This window comes from Ochotona princeps, chromosome X (genome assembly GCF_030435755.1).
Source record: "Ochotona princeps isolate mOchPri1 chromosome X, mOchPri1.hap1, whole genome shotgun sequence".
Taxonomy (NCBI): domain Eukaryota; kingdom Metazoa; phylum Chordata; class Mammalia; order Lagomorpha; family Ochotonidae; genus Ochotona; species Ochotona princeps.
The window spans coordinates 45,907,615-45,928,110 of NC_080865.1; the positions used below are offsets into that span (position 1 = coordinate 45,907,615).

At 44.8% G+C, this 20,496-nt stretch overlaps 1 protein-coding gene across 9 annotated transcripts in view; it reads right to left on the minus strand.

Moving 5' to 3' along the window:
* ATRX (ATRX chromatin remodeler) overlaps positions 1-20,496 on the minus strand; it is a 188,051-nt gene that overhangs the window by 155,308 nt on the left and 12,247 nt on the right. For all 9 annotated transcript variants that reach the window (XR_009244520.1, XM_058658604.1, XM_058658603.1 and 6 more), the window contains exon 2: positions 11,007-11,119. Coding sequence is in view for 8 of the 9 variants with exons in the window: in XM_058658604.1 (XP_058514587.1) it covers positions 11,007-11,119 (113 nt within the window). In the remaining variant the exon portion in view is untranslated. The remainder of the gene's footprint in view (positions 1-11,006; positions 11,120-20,496) is intronic.

Sequence of the window (20,496 nt, forward strand, 5' to 3'; positions counted from 1 at the left end):
ATGATGATAGGGTTAATTGTCAAGGTACCTGTACTCTTGGAAGTCTGGAATCTCCAAAGAAACACCTGTACCCTGTTAGCAGAAAAAAGCTCCTGCTTCCTGAAACACCAGGAGGCAGACAGGAGATAGGGAGAATCTTGGAGTTTTGAGATTTACAGGAAAGACAGCTAGCTGCCTTCAAGGCATGCTGTTTTACTACTGTCTGCATTGAAGTGATAGGATCAGGATCTCAAGCCTATGCACTGTAAATTTCTATTGCCTGCGGGGAGGGGTTGGGGGAATCCCAGAGCCTGTGAAACTGTGTCACATAATGCAACCTAATTAATAGAAAAAAAATTTCTATTGCCTGCTTCCTGCTTTGTGTCACAATAAGCCCCAATCTATATTTGCCCACTGTCAGGTAGCTTTTGATTTTTCCATAGATACTTAATATAGAAGCCCCAGGAAGCAGCTTCGTGTTCATGGCAAGAGGTTGACCCTGCGCTGGAAAGTAGTGTCATTTCATTCGCCATGGACCTATAAAACAGTCAGCAGAAGTGACCCATATAGATCCAAACTGGTACAATCGGAGTATCCAAATAAAGAGTAGGAAAAAAATACATGGAAAAATACACCTATTAGTACATAACAATGTAAATAATATGGAGGGAAGAATATAAACCCTCATAGTAATGCATCATCAAATAAACAAAAAAGATGGGTTAAAACCATCATTTTAATCATCAGAATAAATTACTTGGATAAAAATGAGCAGAAGGATAGTGAAATTCATAGAATTCATAGAATTTCTAGGAATTGTCTAGAAGATTTCACAATCTTAATTTTCAAACAGTAAATGTGATGAAGTAACAACGAGCTTTTCAAAAGTTTTATCAAGGACCTGGTATAGTAGTCTAGTGAGTTAAGTCCTCACCTTGCACACACCAGGATCCCATATGGGCACCAGTTCATGTCCCAGTAGCCCTACTTCCCATCAAGCTCCCTGCTTGTGGCCTGGGAAAGCAGTTGAGGACGGCCCAAAGCCTTGGGACCCTACACTCACACGGGAGACCGAGAAGACACTTCTGTCTCCTGGCTTTTGGTCGGCTCAGCCCCGGCCATTGCGGCCACTTGGGAAGTGAATCAACAGATGAAAGATCTTTCTGTCTCTCCTCCTCTCAATATAACCTAACTTTCCAATAAAAACTAAAAATAACTCTTCTTTAAAATGTTTATCTAGAATGTATATTATGAAAACCGGCATGTACTTTAAAAAACACACACCTAGAGGGAATCTCAACTGTACTTGATCAGTGGATATGCAACAAGGTGGAATATTCCACATGGGGGGAGGGCGGGGGGAGGCGTGGGGTGATTCCCAGTTCCAACGAAACTGTATCACATAATACAATGTAATCAATGAATAAAGAAAAAAACACACACCAGGTTCTGGGTCTTGGGGTTGGGGGTGGCTTGCAGCTCCCCACAGTGTGGCGGCTGTGGAGGGGGTGCCCTTGCCAGGCCGGATCCAAGGCTGGGGACTCAGGCCAAAGCCACTGCTGAAAGACAGTGAATGAGTCCTTGGCTTTGGGCGGCCAGTGCACCAAATAGTGCCAGGCTCTGCCTGCTGGCCTCCCAGTGGCAAGCACTGGGGTTTTCAGGATATGAAATTGCTGCTTAGGGATGAATTCTGGGTGATTCCCAGCAACCGTGTCATGAAACTTTTAGGCAAGCGCAAGGACTGAGATGTGATGGTTTGGAGGGGAGTGTCCATAAGATCTATCTGGGCCAGACTGATTCACCAGGAAAATTAGGAATCCTGAGATGGGCAGTTAGCATAGAGCATCACTGATTGCCACACACCAGTCCACACCAAAGCAATGGATGGGGCCATGTCTGGCAGGGCTTGCTACCATTACTTGACTGGGGGGTGGAATAGTGGACTGGTCACATTTGGCAGAGTCAAGACACTAATCAGCATGCGAGAGAACTTGGTCTGGGGCTATATTTGGTGGGGGAAGTATAGGCCCAACCCTGCGGAAATGCAAGTCCCACAAGTTAGCTCATGAGCTGGGGTGGCAATGGGCTGAGCTAGGTGTGACCATGGTACCTGTCATCACTTACAGGTAAAAGAACCAGCGGCAATCTGGGCAGTTCAAGGCAGCACCACCTGAAGGTGCATCCTAAAATAGGATGTTGGGGGGTGAGGGCGAGCTGCAACTGGAAGGGGGCACACTAGGCAGGGCCAAGCAAACTTCAACTCACAAAAAAGAAAAGAAATCAGGATGGAGCACATGTCATTCTGACCTAGGCTCTTACCCCAACTGGTCTTCATGAAGCATGGATACTACTGTATAGCATTGAAGGCAAAGGCTGAGACAGGAGAGGGGCTAAGCCAACTGGGTCACAGCAACCACTGGCATGCGCGCAATCTAGGGGTGGCAATAGACCCGGTTGGGGAGCTGTGAGAGTACACCCTTGCTGGGTTGGGATTCCCATGGGAGGGTGTGGGGGCTGGAGTGGGGGCTGCGTTCTGGTCTGGATATGGCTGCAATCTCCCTTGGCACAAGTGTGGACTGGGGCTTGGCGCACCATACTGGAGAACCTGGGTAGATGTAGGATGGACTAGGCTGGGTCTCTGCCCCTACTGAGCCATGCGTGAGCAGTGTCTGGGTATGGACAAGCCTTGGCTGGGGTGAAACAGTGATGAGGGCTGGCCCATGGAACCACCACTATGTGCAAGATCTGGCATAGGGAGAGGTTCTGATGGAAGAGCTTAGGGAACTCCTGTGTTGGAACACAGCCCCTACAGGGGAGCACAAGAACCACGATAAGGAGCAACCCAGACCAGGCCAGAGGAAGATACCCAAAAGCATACATATGGCGTAAGTGGGGGGCAGACCAGGCTGAATCCATTCACCTCAAGCACTGGCGAATCTGAGCGCCAGCACAGAGTGTGGGTCAGGCGAGTTTCGGTCGCAACACATACCAGTGCACATTAAGGAATGCCAAGGTGAGGTGAGCCATACCAGATGTGGTTGCAGCGTCCAAACAGCACACATGAGCACCGGGGGGGTCGGGGAGAGGAGGCAAAGCCAGCAGGGATGTGGAGGGCTCCCCTGCTGGACAACCACTCCCACTGGAGAGTATGAGTTGGGATGTGGGCAGACCAGATCAGGCAGGGCTACAACACCTGTATGCCTCATGTGAGCTAGATTGGGGAAGGGCCAGATTGGGCTGACTGTTTCGACTGGTGCAAGTAAAAATTAGAGTGAGTGAGGGTTGGTTGGGCTTTGCCATATCATCAGATGGCAGAGGCTGGCAGTGGGGGCCAACTCTGTTAAGTTAAATGCCAGAACCACCTGGACAGTGCATAATCCAGGAGTCGGAGTAGCCTAGTAGGGAGATAATGGGCACCTCCCTCTTGGGTTACCACTCCCACTGGAGAGCATGAAAACCAGAACAGCGGCAGGGGTGGCTAGACAGAAAGGTACCCACCAGCATGTGTGTGGGATGGATAGTAGGGCTGGTTGGGTTGATAGGCTTCAATGCCCACTGACATGTACGAGCGCTAAATGAGATGTGGGACAGACTGAATAAGCCTGCGGTACATACTGGCATGCATGGAACCAGGTTAGGGAGCAGGCCTGGCAGGGGTTATGGGGAGTCATCCCAACTAGGCTGCAGCTGCTACTGGTTTGCGTGAGGACCGAGTATGAAGTGGGAAGGATGACAGGACTGGAAACAGAATTGCAACGACCAGCAGGTACATAAGCTGACTGGGGAAATGGACTGGAAAATTCACACAAGAATCAGGTTTGAGATCATCTCAGATGAAGTTTCTTTGGAGATCCCACCAACTGAACTGCTGATCTCAGAAGTCGAACCATGAAGACACTATATTAGCCAGTGGATTCTGAATAGATTTCATCGCGACTAGAACAGTGAGATTGGCAGCAAGTCAGACCCGTTGAACTATCAAAACTACTTCAGTAGGACCCTCTGAGCGTGCCTCACATTGGGGACCTGAGATGGATGGGAGGCTGGCTGGGGCTTTTCCCTTTGTTTCTCCACTGACCCCAGATACAGGGGGAAAATGATATTAGTGTGGAAACAATAGTATTACCCACCTGCCTGTAGCCCTTGACCATTTGTACCCTAATCAATTAAGTAAGATCATTTTAAAAAATAAATTAATTGGGCCCGGCAGCGTGGCCTAGCAGCTAAAGTCCTCACCTTGAAAGCCCCGGGATCCCATACAGGCGCTGGTTCTAATCCCGGCAGCTCCACTTCCCATCCAGCTCCCTGCTTGTGGTCTGGGAAAGCAGTCAAGGACGGCCCAATACTTTGGGACTCTGCACCCACATGGGAGACCTGGAAGAGGTTCCTGGTTCCCGGCTTCGGATTGGCGCAGCACCGGCTGTTGCAGTCACTTGGGGAGTGAATCAATGGACGGAAGATCTTCCTCTGTCTCTCCTCCTCCTCTCTCTATATCTGACTTTGTAATAAAATAATTTTTATAATTAATTAATTAATTAAAAATCACACGCCAAAAAATGTAACTTTAGTCCTATTTTACATGAGTTTTTTTGAAGTATCTGAACATCACTCCCACAACTATGCTATTTGGATTGGCCCATCTGGTCTTAAAAATGAGAATTTATCAGGTGGCAAGGGAAAGAAGACCTAATCTAATCATGTCAGGTTTTTTTTTTTTAAAGATTTATTCATTTTATTACAGCCAGATATACACAGAGGAGGAGAGACAGAGAGGAAGATCTTCCGTCCAATGATTCACTCCCCAAGTGAGCCGCAATGGCCGGTGCTGCGTCAATCCGAAGCCAGGAACCTGGAACCTCCTCCACGTCTCCCATGCGGGTACAGGGTCCCAATGCATTGGGCCGTCCTCGACTGCTTTCCCAGGTCACAAGCAGGGAGCTGGATGGGAAGTGGAGCTGCCGGGATTAGAACCGGCGCCCATATGGGACCCCGGGGTGTTCAAGGCTAGGACTTTAGCCGCTAGGCCATGCCGCCGGGCCCCATGTGAGGTTTTTTTTTTTAAAGGCAGAGATATAGCTCCCCATCAGAAGGCAGCAGGAAACATGAAACAAAAGGACAAGTCAAAGACTCAAAACACGACAAAGATTCCAAGTACTGCTGCTGGCTCTGAAGATGTAGGGGGCTATGCAAGAAGAAATGTGGACAGCTGAAAGGAACTAACAGAAAAGACTATGGAAAATGTTGATTGAAAATTGTGGCCCCAGTTGTAGGCAACTGCCTAGGTTTCCTTGTATCCAGGCGAGTGTTAGACTGCTGGGAAAAAAGCAGCTGCACCAGTGGGTTCATGGGAGATATGAGGCCAGGGCATACTGACCAGGCAGCTGCATCCACCAGTATGTGCATTGACTGGTGCAGGTGACAGACTGCACCTAACCCACTGGCTGGCATACATAAAATTCTGAAGTCACCCCAAAAAGACCTTGGAAACATTTTCTCATCCCTGGAGAAACAAAACCAGCAACTTCTCAGAACTATCAAGACCACTCGGTTGGCACACTCAGGGCACTCTTGCACACACTGAGGTCTCTAAGGCCTCAGTCTTCAAAAAACCATTGCCCATCCCCAAGTGCTGACGTGCTTTGACAGAAAGGAGCAGCACCTTTGCTCCCCTTCCCTGCACACACAGAAAAAAAAAAAAAACCTGAAGTATTTGTCCCACCCACCTGCCTCCATACTTATACTCCCCTTCATGTAAACAGTATTAAAAATAAAATCTAAAAAAAAAAAAACAAGAAAAAGAAAAACAAGGGACTCAGATTTACAATCTGAAAAGATCTAGAAATGAATTTTTTTCAGAGCCTCCAGATGGGAACACATTCCTACTGACCAATACACTTTAGCCGACAGTTAACCTGACTGGAGCCTAGCAATGTTCCCCAGACTCCTGAGCTACAGAATTATCATATAATAAATTTGACTTAAGTTCCAAGTTTATGCAACAGAAAACACAGTATCTAAAAAAAAAAGATTTATCTGAAAGGCAGAGTTACACAGAAAGAAGAGACAGAAATCTTCATCTGGTGGTTCACTGCCCAAATGCCTGAATGGCTGGAGTTGAGCTGGTGCAAAACCAAGGGCTAGGAGCTTCTTCTGGGCCTCCCACATAGGTGAAGTGGGCCAAGGACTGAAACCTTCCTTGGGGGCTGTCCCAAGCCATTAGAGACAAGTGAGATATGAAGTGGAACATCCAGGGCTAAAACAGGCAACATACATGATGCAAGCACCACATAACTTGCTACACCATGACAGCAGCCACCGCACAGTAACTTTCTTTTGTAACATTTTATTATTATTATCATTTTATACTACAGTTCCACAGCATCCTGGTATTTCCCTGATCCCCGCCCCAATCCTCTCCCCGCCCCAGAACCTAGTTGCTAAACTATAGTTCTTCATACACAGTCATATGTCCATCACTGTGGGCATGGACAATGGCAGAGTCCAGAATCCTATTATCAAAATATAATAAATAGTTTCGTTTTAAGTCCATCTTTGGAAGTAGAAATGCATACTACATTGTGTCATCACATCTGGATGTTAGTCCCATTTCACAGCTACCATACATCCCCTCAAATGAAAAGTCATAATACAAAATCAACAATAGAAAGAAAAATAGAAATTTACAAAACCGTGAAGTTAAATAACATGTTACTAGATATGACAGTGTCCATTATACAGCTACTATACATCCCCTTAAATGAAAAGCCACAAAACAAAATCAACATCCAGGAGAAAAAAGAAATTAACACCACCATACAGTTAAATAACATGCTACTAAATGACTAACGTGTAGCTGAAGAAATGAAAATTAAGAACCTTCTTGAAGAAAATGATGCTACTGTATGATCTAGGAGTCACTGAATGATTTAATCAGAAGAAAGTGTTTTGAAGAGATGAAACTAACCGAAAAGATCAAAATACATGTGATATAGTTTCCACTGGTTTTTGTTGAAACGTGTCTCTTCTAGACAATAAGTAGATGGGTTTTGTTTTTTAACTTCTGATGATAAAAATGCCAAAGTAATCTCAAAATGCTCCCCATTTAATTTTTTGCTAGTTACCAAAAAATAGTTCATACTGAATTAACCAATAAAAAAACAAACCAATAAACAAATCATATAATGTGATAGAATACACTAAGAAAAACCTAATACTTCATGCTGTAATCCTGCCAAAAATATATATCATGAATCTCATAACTAAATCACCAACACTAAAGCTCATTCAACAAAATCATAGATCTAAACATTCCAAAACCTCCATCATAATAAAAGGCAAATTATTGAAGAGGGTCCAGTGTTGTGGTAGGTAATGCCACAAAATTTTCTATTTTTCTTCCTGTTGATTTTATTTTATGGCTTTCCATTTAAGGGGATGTATAGTAACTGTGTAACAGACTATCATATCCAGATGTAAAGACACAATGCAGTATGCATCCCTACTTCCAAATCAAATAAGAACTTCCAATGAAAATATAAAAAATATCTTGACAATAGGATGTTGGACTCTGCTATTGTCCATACCTATGTCAGGATATACATAAATAGCAGAATGATGGATTTACAACTATTTATGAAGGACTGTATTACTGTAATAATGTAGTAGAAATCAGTGAGAGGAGAGAACTTGGGAAGAGGGGTAGGGAAAATTGTGAAGCCTATGGGACAGTATCAAAAAAAATTTTTTTTAATTTAAAAACTTTTTAAAAACGTAATGCCGGGCCCGACGCAGTGGCCTAGTGGCTGAAGTCCTCACCTTGAGCATGCCAGGATTCCATATGCGTCCTGGTTCTAATCCTGGCAGCTCCACTTCCCATCCAGCTCCCTGCTTGTGGCCTGGGAAAGCAGCCGAGGACGGCCCAGTGCTTTGGGATCCTGCACCCGCATGGGAGACTGGAAGAGGTTCCTGGTTCTCGGCTTCGGATCAGCGCAGCACCAGCCATTTCGCTTACTTGGGGAGTGAATCATCGGATGGAAGATCTTCCTTTCTGTCTCTCCTCCTCTCTGTATATCTGACTTTGTAATAAAAATAAATAAATCTAAAGAAAAATGTAATGCCAACATCCGGTATGGGTTCTGGTTCAATTCCATCTGCTCCAATTCTGATCCAGCTCCTTGCTAATGTGCCTGAGAAGGGGGGAAGAACAACTTAAGTGCTTGGGTCCCTGTCATCCATGCAGAAGACCCACAAGAAGCTTCTGGTTCCTGCCTTTAGCCTGGCTCTGCCCCAATCATCATGGCCATTTGAGGAGTCAATTAGGCGATGGCAGATCTCTCCATCCTTTCTTGTCCTCCCCCATCACTCTCTGTAACTGTTACCTTTAAATAAAGAAAATATTTTTTTTTAAATGAGAGTAAAAAGAAATGACAAAAACTGTATGCCATATGTAATCTTGGGCCCGGCGGCGTGGCCTAGCAGCTAAAGTTCTCACCTTGAACGCACCAGGATCCCATATGGGCGCCGGTTCTAATCCCGGCAGCTCCACTTCCCATCCAGCTCCCTGCTTGTGGCCTGGGAAAGCAGCAGAGGACAGCCCAATGCATTGGGACACTGCACCCGTGTGGGAGACCCGGAAGAGGTTCCTGGTTCCCGGCTTCGGATCGGCGCAGCACCGGCCCGTTGCGGCTCACTTGGGGAGTGAATCATCGGACGGAAGATCTTCCTCTGTCTCTCCTCCTCTCTGTTTATCTGACTTTGTAATAAAATAAATAAATCTTTAAAAAAATATATGTAATCTTGTACTGGATTCTGACCCTAACCAAGAGGAAAAAAAAAGAAAGGAGGGAGGGAGGGAGAGAGGGAGAGAGAGAGAGAGAGAGAGAGAGAGAAGCAGGCAGGCAGGCAGGCAGACGGGGGAGGGAGGGAAGGAGAAATTTACTAAATTGAAAATCACTAAATGTGAAAATTAAAAAAAAAATAAGTAAGTTAAAAAAACAAGTGCTTGGACCCCTCCCTCCACATGGGAGATCCAAGAGAATCTACTGGATCTGGATGACCTAGCTCTAGCCACTGCAGCCATTTGGGGAGTAAACCAATGAAAAGGAGACATCTCTACCTCTCTCCCTCCCTCCCTCCTTCCTTCTGTGTCTGTCTGTCTGTCTGTCTGTATCTCAGGTGCTTGCATCCCATATTGAAATGTCTGGGTTAGACTTCCATCTGATTCCCAATTCCAGTTTACTGCGAGCACTAACCATGGAAGGCAGTGGAATTGGCTCAAATAGTTTGGTAGCTGGGTGGGTATATGTATCCCTCTGGAACTATGTGTCCCAAATAAATAATTTTTAATATGTGTAGATAATTGATATTTCAACAATGCTGACCCTTTAAGGTTTTTTTGTTTTTGTTTTGTTTTTTTGCAAAGTCAGATGTACAGAGAGGAGGAGAGACAGAGAGGAAAATCTTCCGTCCACTGATTCACTCCCCAAGGGACCGCAATAGCCGGTGCTGCACTAATCCAAAGCCAGGAGCCAGAGACTTCCTCCAGGTTTCCCATGCGGGTGCAGGGTCCCAAGGCTTTGGGCCGTCCTCAACTGCTTTCTCAGGCTACAGGCAGGGAGCTGGGAGCTGGATGGGAAGTAGAGCTGACAGGATTAGAACCGGCGCCCATGTGGGATCCCAGGCACATTCATGGCAAGGACTTCAGCCACGCTGGACCCTGCTGATCCTTTCTTTTTCTTCTCTTGTGTAACTACAATTACACGTTCAGCTTACACTGTGACCTATCTTAAACTTTTGTGAAAATATTGTGTGTGCTCAGCTCCATTTATATAGCTAGTCTTGTAAACCGGAGAACAATAATCAGGATATGTTTTTTAAAATGATAAAGGATATGTTTTTTAAAAAATTGAGCGGGCAGCCTATTTTACTTAGTGGTTAAGACAACAGTTAAAGGGCTGGTACTGGTGTACAGCAAATTAAGCCACCAACTGCAAATCTGGTTCCCATAAGGGTGCCAGTCCCAATCCTAGCCATTTAACTTCCAATCTAGCTCCCTGCTAATGTGCCTGGCAAAGCAGTGGAAGATGGCCCAAGTACTTGGGTCCTTGAACCAATGTGGGAGACACAGATGAAGCTCCTGGCTCCTGACTCCTTACTCCTGGCTATTGCGGTCATTTCGGGAACGAATGAGCAGGTGGAAGATTTCTCTCTCTTTCCCTCTCCCTCTCTGAAACTCTACTTTTCAAATAAATAAATCTTTAAAGGATGACCCCAGTTAAGATATATGTACCTTACATCAGAAGTCACAATGTCTGGGATCAACACCCAGTTCCAGAACCTAACATCAGCTTCCTGCTAATTCAAACCCTAAGAGCAAGGCAATGTGATGACCCAAATAATTGAGTTCCTGCTATTCAAGTGATATCTGGATTCTTTCAATAGCTCCCACCTTCAGCCTTGATCCTAGGGCTGCTTCAGGTACCTGGGAATGACTAAACAGATGGGAGCTCTCTTTCCCTTTTTCGCCTTACCTGTCCTCCGCCTCTCAAACAGCTATTAAAACAGAGAGGAGGTCTTAAGTGCACCAAATCTACTCAGATGTTATCAAACAACACAAAAATGTAACACATAATACGTAAGTAGCTAATAAAACATTTCTGTATTATTCCTCTAATTTCATCCATTTTTCAGTTAACTTTCATCACCTTGTCCGAAAGGTAATGAAATATAAATTTTATATATGTATATATATGTTTATATATAATGTCCATTATATGTAAAACCATAATAAATGCTTTTTTAAATCCCTATAACCACATTCTTGTAAAGCTTTACTTACCAAAGTTAGAATGTTCTAGAATATCAGATACTAGGTAATATAAGTAACAGAAGTTTCTTAACTCGCCAATTTTATTTTCCACAAACTAAAAGCTTTAATACCTACTCCCCTGACCTCCGTCTCTCCCCCCGCCAACCAAAAAGAGAAAAAAAAAGGTTAGAAGCTACAGCAGATAAATTAATCAATGTACCTATGCTTTGGTTCATTGCAGGTCGTGGAGGAGAGCTTGTTTCTTCAGATTCTTCAGATGACTGTGCCAGGAAGTCATGAAGCTTCTGCACCAATGTATTCAACTTGCTTTCACTATCAAAAATATTTAAAGAATTTCCTTAATTACTCTCTCACATATTTCATTCAATATAAAGCTCCAAACAATTGAAAACCCATCTTCTGAATATATCCACATTCAAAATAAAAACTAAAATATATCAGTTTTAGAAGATAAGAAGTATCAAGTAACATAATTAACAAAAATGCTTACCTAGGATCAAACTTTTTTTTTAAAGATTTATTTATGTTATTATTACAAAGTCAGATATACAGAGAGGAGGAGAGACAGAGAGGAAGATCTTTGTCCCATGATTCACTCCCCAAGTGAGCCGCAACAGCCGGTGCTGTGCCGATCCGAAGCCGGGAGTCCAGGAACTTCTTCCAGGTCTCCCACACGGGTGCAGGGTCCCAATGCATTGGGCCGTCCTCAACTGCTTTCCCAGGCCACAAGCAGGGAGCTGGATGGGAAGTGGAGCTGCCGGGATTAGAACCGGCGCCCATATGGGATCCTGGTGCATTCAAGGCGAGGACTTTAGCCGCTAGGCCACGCCGCCGGGCCCTCAAACTATCTTTGAGGGAAAACACAAGTAAAACATTTAGAAGCTATTCAGGTTTCAATGCACTATAACTGATATATTAAATAGAAGTTGAAACTTCTGTCACAAAATCCTACCCTTAATCTACTTTCTAGATACAAAAATAAATCAGTTTCAAAGAAACCAAAAGAAAGTTTGGTGGTAAAAAGACAAAAGGAAATTAATATTTGAACTATTCCCATATTGAAATTACAATTACTAGCTAATATTTTTTTCATATCATCAGGTTCTCTAACTTGTATACTCATATAGCTTGTATTTGAGAAAGCCTTGGCCCAATGCCACAGTCTAGTGGCTAAATCCTCGTCTCGCATGCGCTGTGATCCTATGGGCATCAATTTGTATCCCAGCTACTCCACTTCCCATCCAGTTCCCTGCTTGTGGCCTGGGAAAGCAGCAGAGGACAGTCCAAGGCCTTGGGACCCTGAACCCGCATGGAGACCCAGAAGAGGTTCCTGGCTCCTGGCTTTGAATTAACTCAGCTCTGGCCATTCCAGCTACTTGGGGAGTGAACCAGCGGACAAATCTTTTTCTCTGTATCTCCTCCTCTCTACAGATCTGCCTTTCCAATAAAAATAAAAATATTTTAAAGCCTTAAAAATAAAAAACATATATACAACACCTTTTGAATAAACATTTACAGACAGGTATGACAGCACAGCAGGTTAAGCCCCCACAGGATTCTTGTCATCCTACTTTGGACTGCCTGGTTAGGGTTCAACTAAGCTATACTTAGGATGCAATTTCCTGCTAATGTGGCTTTCCTGGCGCAGGCGCCTGTTGTGGGCATTTGGGAAGTAAACCAGAAGATGGAAGATAATGAGTACACAAACCAATTCCTCCCTGCCTTTCAAATTAAAAAAAAAAAAAAAAAAAAAAGACCTAAGAAGCACAATTGTGACATTGTAGGTCAAGCTGCCACCTGCAATGACAGCATCCCATAAAGGCACCAGTTCAAGAAGCTTCCAATTCAACTCCCTGCTAATGTGTGTGGTAAAGCATCCGGAGGACACCCCAGGTCCTTGGGTCCCTAAACCCATGTGGGAGACATGAAAGAAGCTCCTGGCTCTTGGTTTTGTACTGCCCCAGACATGGCAGTTGTAGACATTTGGAGCAGAAAAAAATGAAAGAAAGATTTCTGTTTTAGCTCTAACTCTGTCTTTCAAATAAACAAATCTTTTTTTCAAGACTCAAACTTTTCAATTGCTAAAAAGGGAAAGCCAAAATTTTGATTTATTACCATTAAACACAATGATTTGTCAAATATACATATTAATCATGCACTCCCTCTAATAACTGTTTTTTTTTTTAAGATTTATTTTATTTTTATTGCAAAGTCAGATATATACAGAGAGGAAGATCTTTCGTCCGATGATTCACTCCCCAAGTGAGCCGCAACAGCTGGTGCTGCGCCGATCTGAAGCCAGGAGCCAGGACCTCTTCCGAGTCTCCCACATGGGTGCAGGGTCCTAAGGCTCTGAGCTGCCCTCAACTGTTTTCCCAGGCCACGAGCAGGGAGCTGGATGGGAAGTGGAGCTGCCGGGATTAGAACCAGGACCCATATGGGGTCCTGGTGCGTTCAAAGCGAGGACTTTAGCCGCTAGGCAACGGCGCCAGGCCCTCAGCTAGTGTTTTTAAATTCTTCCTCCTATTTGGGGCAAGATAATAGTGTAACATAGCAAAAATTTAAAAAGCTTGGAATGGAATGTGGAAGAGTTCAGTCTTTCAGGGAAATTGTTTAAAGATTTATTTTATTATTCATTTTTATTGGAAAGTCATATTTACAGGGAGGAGAGAGAGAAAGATCTTCCATCCACCAGATCACTTCCCAAGTGGTCACAACGGCCAGAGCTGAGCTGATCTGAAGTCAGAAGCCTGGAGCTTCTTCCAGGTCTCCCACGTGGGTGCAGGGTCCCAAGGCTTTGGGCCGTCCTCGACTGCTTTCCAAGGCAACAAGCAGGGAACTAGATGGGAAACAGAACTGCCAGGATTAGAACCAGGACCCATATGGGATCCTGGTGTATTCAAAGTGAGGACTTTACCCTCTAAGTCACGCCGCTAGGCCCAGGAAGTTTTTACTAACTAAATTTTACAGTATAGTTACGTATTCATCATAAATACATTTATAATACAACGAGGGTTGTAAATAGTTATATGGCAACGAAATTACTTATCCCATTTTTAATGACAGAAGGCTTTCTAAACAGGAATAGTAAAATTGTGATTTCATTAAAATTCATTGTAAAATTCATTCATATCATTAAAATTAAAATTCAAATACAAAGAGGGGCCAGCATTGCACTGCATCAGGTTTAACTACCACTAGCGACACCAGCGTGTCAGAGTGCTGGTTCAAGCCCCAGCTGTTTGGCTTCCTATCCAGCGTCCTGCTAATGTAGTACTTGGGAAGGCAGCAGATGATGGCTTGAGTACTTTTTGGGCCCCTGCCACCCATGAGAGAGGACTTGAATAGATTGCTTGGCACAGCAAGTAAAGCAGTAAAGGATAGAAGAGTTCTTTTCTCTCTCTCTGTCTCCCTCCCTCCCTATTTATCACTTGGCCTTTCAAATACATGAAAAAAATATTTTTTGAGGGCCCAGCACAGTGGCCCAGTGACTAAATGCTTGCCTTGAATGCACTGGAATCCCTTATGAGCACAGGTTCATCATGTCCAGCTGTTCTACTTCCCATCCAGTTCCCTGCTTGTGGCCTGGGAGAACAGTGGAGTACAGCCCAAAGCCTTGGGACCCTGCACACATGTGGGAGACCCAGAAGAAGCTTCTGGCTCCTGGCTTTGCATTGTCTCAAGCTCCAGCTGTTACACCCACCTGGGGAGCAAACAAGCGGGTGGAAGATCTTTCTGTCTCTCCTCTCTATAAACCTGTCTTTCCAATAAAAGTAAACAAATCTTTGCAAAAAAAGTTTTGAAACAAAAGGAAGACAAAATTGTAACAATGTTAGAAAACAACAATGTTCAAATAGTAATTCTCCTAATGGTCTAGCATCCAAAATATTTTTAAAATTCTTAGTTAATAAAAAGATAAAATAAGCAATTTAAAAATGAGCCAAGTGGAGGCTGGTGTATGTTGCAGCAAGTGAAGCTGCTGCTTGGGATGCTGGCATCACATTATTGAAACATCACTTCCAGTCTCGGCCACCCTTCCTTCCTAACCAGTCTCCTGCTAATGGGATTAGAAAAGTAGAAGACAGCCCAAGCACCTTGGGTCCCTGCCACCCAGCTGGAAGACCCAGAAGGAGCTTTAGGCTACTGGCTTCAAAGATTTGGTGTGTGACCCAGCCAATGGTATATGTCTTTCTCCATCTCTACTTCTCTTCCTTACAACTTAATCTTAAAACAAAATACACAAAGGACACTATACATTTCTCCAAAGAAAATATAGAAATGGTCATTAAGCACATGAAGAAAATGGTCAAGATCACTGCTTGGTTATTTAGGGAAACACAAAGCAAAACCCCCAAGAAACCATGTTACACTATAGAATAGATAAAATAATTATTTCAAATTTTAAAAAAAACTGCTTGGAAAATTAAAGAGAAAATAGAATGCACATACATTGCTAGTAAAATGTACGGACATTGTAAAAAAAAGTTTGGTAGTTACACAAAAAATTAAAGATAGGGGACATTGTAGCACCACTGCCTGCAATGCCAATATGCTACAAGTGCCACCTCAAGTTCTGACTGCTTCACTTCCAATACAGCCCCATGCTAACGCACTTGACAAGACTGAAGATGGCCCACGTACATGGTTCCCTGCAGCCCATTTAGCCTGTTGCAGTGTGGGAGACAAGGATAGAGTTCCCAACTCCTGGCTTCAGATTAGCCCAAACACAACCATTTGGGAAGGAACTGACAGATAAAAATTAGTCTGTCATTCTATCTCTCAAATACGTAAGTTTTTAGGACAAAGAATTATTATCAAATGATCAAGCAACTCTATAGCTATTTACCCAGAGTACATTGCACACACATTTACAATACCAGCAAAAAAAAGAAAAAAATAGAAAGTACCCAAAGTCATATCAACTGACGAATAAACAAAATGCGGCATATATCCATGGAATAACATACCTTAATAAAAATAAATGAAAGCTAAAAAATAAAAATAAAAAAAAATAAATGAAAGCTGATACTTGCTAAAACATGCTGAAGAAGCCAACACAAGATGTCATATATTTTATGATTCCATTTACATATATAAAACATTTGGAATATGCAAGTTCAGAGAAACAGAAAATAGATTTAGTGGTTATGTGGGCATGACGAAAGCGAGAATTAAGAGGCACAATGTGGAGGGTTAGCATTGCGGAGCGGCAAGCTAGGTGGCCACCTGTGGTACTGGCAACCTATGTCAGAATATCAGCTTCAATCCCAGCTGTTACACTTCCAATCCAGCTCCCTGCTAACATACATGGGAAAAGCAGCAGAGAATGGTTTAAGCACTTTGGACAGTGCCACTTACAATAGGGGACTTAGACTCTAGATTCCTAGAACCTAGGACCCTAGCATATAGGTAGGTCCTGCATCAGCACCAATTAGTGTGGCCATTTGGAGAATGAGCCAGCAAACAGAATGATACAGCTGATAACATTCTACCAACAAGAGTTGCAAAATAATGTGAATGTACTATAAAAAAGAAACACATTAAACTACACACTTAACAGTTGTTAATTTAATCTCAATGTTTCAATTTTTATTGGAAAGTCAAATATACAGAGAGGAGGAGAGATAGATCTTCCGCTGATTCACTCCCCAAGTGGCCACAACAGCCAGGGCTGAGCAGATCCGAAGCCAGGAGCCAGGAGCTTCTTCCAGGTCTCCCACACAGGTGCAGGGTCCCAAGGCTTTGGGCCGTCTTTGACTGCTTTCCCAGGCCACAAGCAGGGAGCTGGATGGGAAGTGACTCGGCAGGAACACAAACCGGCGCCCATATGGGATCCCAGCACATGCATGGTGAGGATTTTAGCCACTAAGCTACCATGTCGGGCCCCATTAATCTCATTTTTTTTTTTTTACTGCAAAGTCAGATATACAGAGGGGAGTAGAGACAGAGAACCTGTTAATCTCAATTTTTAATGTGCCAAAAATACAGGATAGAAATAAAAACGAAACACATATTTAAGATATATAAAAACAAAACATGCAAGTACCTACAAAATTTGCATCAAAGTTTTCATAAAACTACTATGGGATAAAAAGTACTTCGATCTCACCGTAACCCAAAAATTCAAATGGAAAGTCTAAATATATTAGGTTATAGTTTATTAGACATTTCTGGATTAGGAATCACTCCATTCAAGCAAAGAACTAAGCAGCTATAACCAGTGGTTAGTCTCTGCACAGTTTTCATGTCACTAGATATAAAGAAAGTCCCAACTGCAGGCAACTGCCTAGGTGGCCTTGTAGCTAAGTGTTACACTGCCAGGAGGAAAGCAGCCAATAGCTGGCAGCCATTCCGGGTCTGGTTAATGCCAAATTTGTATTAACTATATACCAGTATACCAACTTAGTTGTGTATTATTATTTCTGGGGGTGGAGATAAGTGGGGATGGTGAAGAACTCCAAGTCAGGCACACCACCCAGGTCACTTGGTGGGGGAGCCTACAGATTGTCCAGTCAAGGTGTAGGGATGTATCAGAGTGGGAGAGGCTGGGGGCATGTTTGACAGCATAGGAATGATTTCGGGGGGTTTCCACAGGCCTGACCACCTCATTCCTGGGTAGGTTAGGGAGCTGAGGCAGAGTAGTTTAGAGAAGGGAAACTGAAGGGCATGTCTGAGTCAGGCCAAGGCACCCACCACCTGGGCTGGGCTAAAAACATCACCTGGCAATCACAAAAGCTGGGGCTGAGGGGCATGCCTGGCTGGACTAGGTTGCATTGACTGCATGTGAGTGCTGGAACAAGGAGTGGGCCACGTCAGGCTGCATCACAGCAACCACCACAATGTGAGAGAATCAGATCTAGGGATATATTCTGAAGGGGAACTGTGGGCTCACCTCTGTGGGAGTGCTATAAAGGTTTTACAGAGAGCTGGGGTAGAAGCAGGCCCAGCCAGACTGGACCTTAGAATCCACCCAACACTTGCAGCTATAAGAAGGCCAGGTAGGGACAGGCTACAGCACCCACAGGCATGTGCAAGGGTAAATATTAACATCAGACCACGCAAAGCAGGGTCACTGCCCTTACTGACACACGTGAGATCTGAGGCTGGCAGAGGACCTGGTAGGGCAACATAGGGAGCTTACCTACTAGGTCCACAGCTCCCTCTGGGGAGCATAGGCACTAGGACTTGGGGTTAGTGAGGCCTTAGCACCCACTGGCATGCACAAGAACCAGGACAGGATATGCCCAGCTAGGCCACAATGTAACAACCACAAGCAAGAGCTTAGACTGCAGGTGGACCATGCCAGGTTGGGTCAAAGTACCCACCAGTATGTGCAAGACCCAGGGCTGGGAAAGGCAGGTAGGGGAACTCAGGACTTCCCTTCTGGACTGCAGCTCCCACTGGTGAGTGCAAGAGCCAGGGCTATGGGCAGATCAGGCTGGGCAAGGCTGCAGCACCCGTTGGTTGAGTCTGGTGACAGACCAAACTGGGCTGGGCTCCAGTACCCACTGGAGCTAAAATGGGTGTGGGACAGGCTAGACTAGGATGCAACATCAACCATGTCACACAACAGCTGGGTCTGGGGGTGAGTCAGGCTGAACTATGGCTATAGCACCCATTGGTGAAAGTCAGAATGGCTGCGGGCCAGTCAGGTTAGGCTATAGTATCCACCAATGGGTATCAGGACTGGGGGCCGGCCATGTCACTCCTAGCAGCAGCACCCAACACCACACATGGGATCTGGGGCCGGGAGCAGGCCTGGTAGGGGAATATTGGTAACTCCCCTGCTAGACACAATTTCCACTGGTGAGCATGAGAGCTGGGATTGGGAGAAGGAAGACCAGTCTGGGGGCAGGCTAAGCTAGGGTAGGCAGCTGCACTCACTGGTATATATGACAGCCAGATGGGTGCATGCCAGCAGAGCTGAGCTGAAGCACAAGCCACAAGCGACAGGACTGGGTCTAAGTCATGTCAGGCTAAAGTGCAGTACCTCAGCAGGCACAAGATCCAGGGCTGGAAGCATGCCTGGCAGGAGAACTATAGGCACTCCCCTGCTAGGCTATACTTGCTCCTGGTAAGTACAACAATTAACGATGGCAGAGGCCAGCTGGACAAGGCAATGGTATCTGTTACCATACATGAGGGTGGGACTGAGAGGCAGGTAGGGCAGAGCTAACCTGCACCACCCACAAATGTGCACAAGAATCTGATGGAACGTGGGCTAGGGGTCGCTGCAACTAGGTTGTGACACCAGCTGGCATGCATGAGGACCAGGTATACAACCGATTGGCTGTGCTTGGTCACAGCACCCACCTATTCGTGTGAAATATGGGCCTAAGACAGAACAGACCAAGCTGAATCCAACAGTAGTATGTACAATGGCTAGTATAAGTGACAGACCACACCTGACCCTGCACCAACTGGAACATGTAAGAGTCAAGTCTAAGGTCATCCCAGGGAAGGTTTCTTGGAGGATTCCCTGTCTAAACTGTTGGATTCAGGCTCCAACTACTTTGGAAAAAATCACAGCATATGTGGTCCAGCTTTGAAGTGTATGTTTCAAACTGTATACGTTCTGATGCCTGTGCAGTAGACAGCAGGCCCAAACGCACAAGAGGGAACTGATAGCAGGTTCATTTAGGCCATCAGGGGACATCAACTCCCTTACAGAGGATGGAAACCAGAACAGGCTGGACAACTCTCATGGCCAAGCTAGCAGCATGTTCCTGGGTCTGGAGAGGCACTAAGGTGGACTTGCTCAGCCAGCAGAACTTAGATTTCCTCAGCTCAGGAGTAAAAACCAACAAATTCTCAGAACTATCAAAACCACTAGAGTAATATCCTCAGAATACTCTTCCCCACATTGGGGTCTGTAAGGCATCATCAAAAGACCATCCCTCATTCCCGGGTGCTGATGTGGTTTGACAGAAAGAAGAGTCCCTCTCCCTTTCCTTCCCAGCAGAAACAGGGGAAAAAGGGGACTGAAACATGTGTCCCACCCACCTTCCTCCATACCTGACCTTCTTCATCCTAATCAAAAGCCAACACGGGGGGCCCGGCAGCGTGGCCTAGCGGCTGAAGTCCTCGCCTTGAACGCCCAGGGATCCCATATGGGCGCCGGTTCTAATCCCGGCAGCTCCACTTCCCATCCAGCTCCCTGCTTGTGGCCTGGGAAAGCAGTCGAGGACGGCCCAAGGCCTTGGGACCCTGCACCCATGTGGGAGACCCGGAAGAGGTTCCTGGTTCCCAGCTTCGGATCGGCGCAGCACTGGCCCGTTGTGCTCATTTGGGGAGTGAATCATCGGATGGAAGATCTTCCTCTCTGTCTCTCCTCCTCTCTGTGTATCTGACTTTCCAATAAAAATATATAAATCTTCAAAAAAAAATTGTAATCCTCACACATTGTTGACATGAATCCAAAACAGTTTCTGGAAAAGGTAAATATAGTTCATATGTGATCTAGGACTTACACTCCAAGGGAAAAGAAACCTTATGCCTACACAAAAACATTCACACATTCATAGAAACATGATTCATAATAACCAGTAAAGTAACCGCCAAATGACAGATGAAATATTATCCCACAATAAAAAGAATGATGTTCTGAGTTATGCTACCCTCACCCCCAATTTCAGCTATTCCAAACTCTTGGATAGGGAAATCTCTGCATGAATGTTCACTCTGTTTCC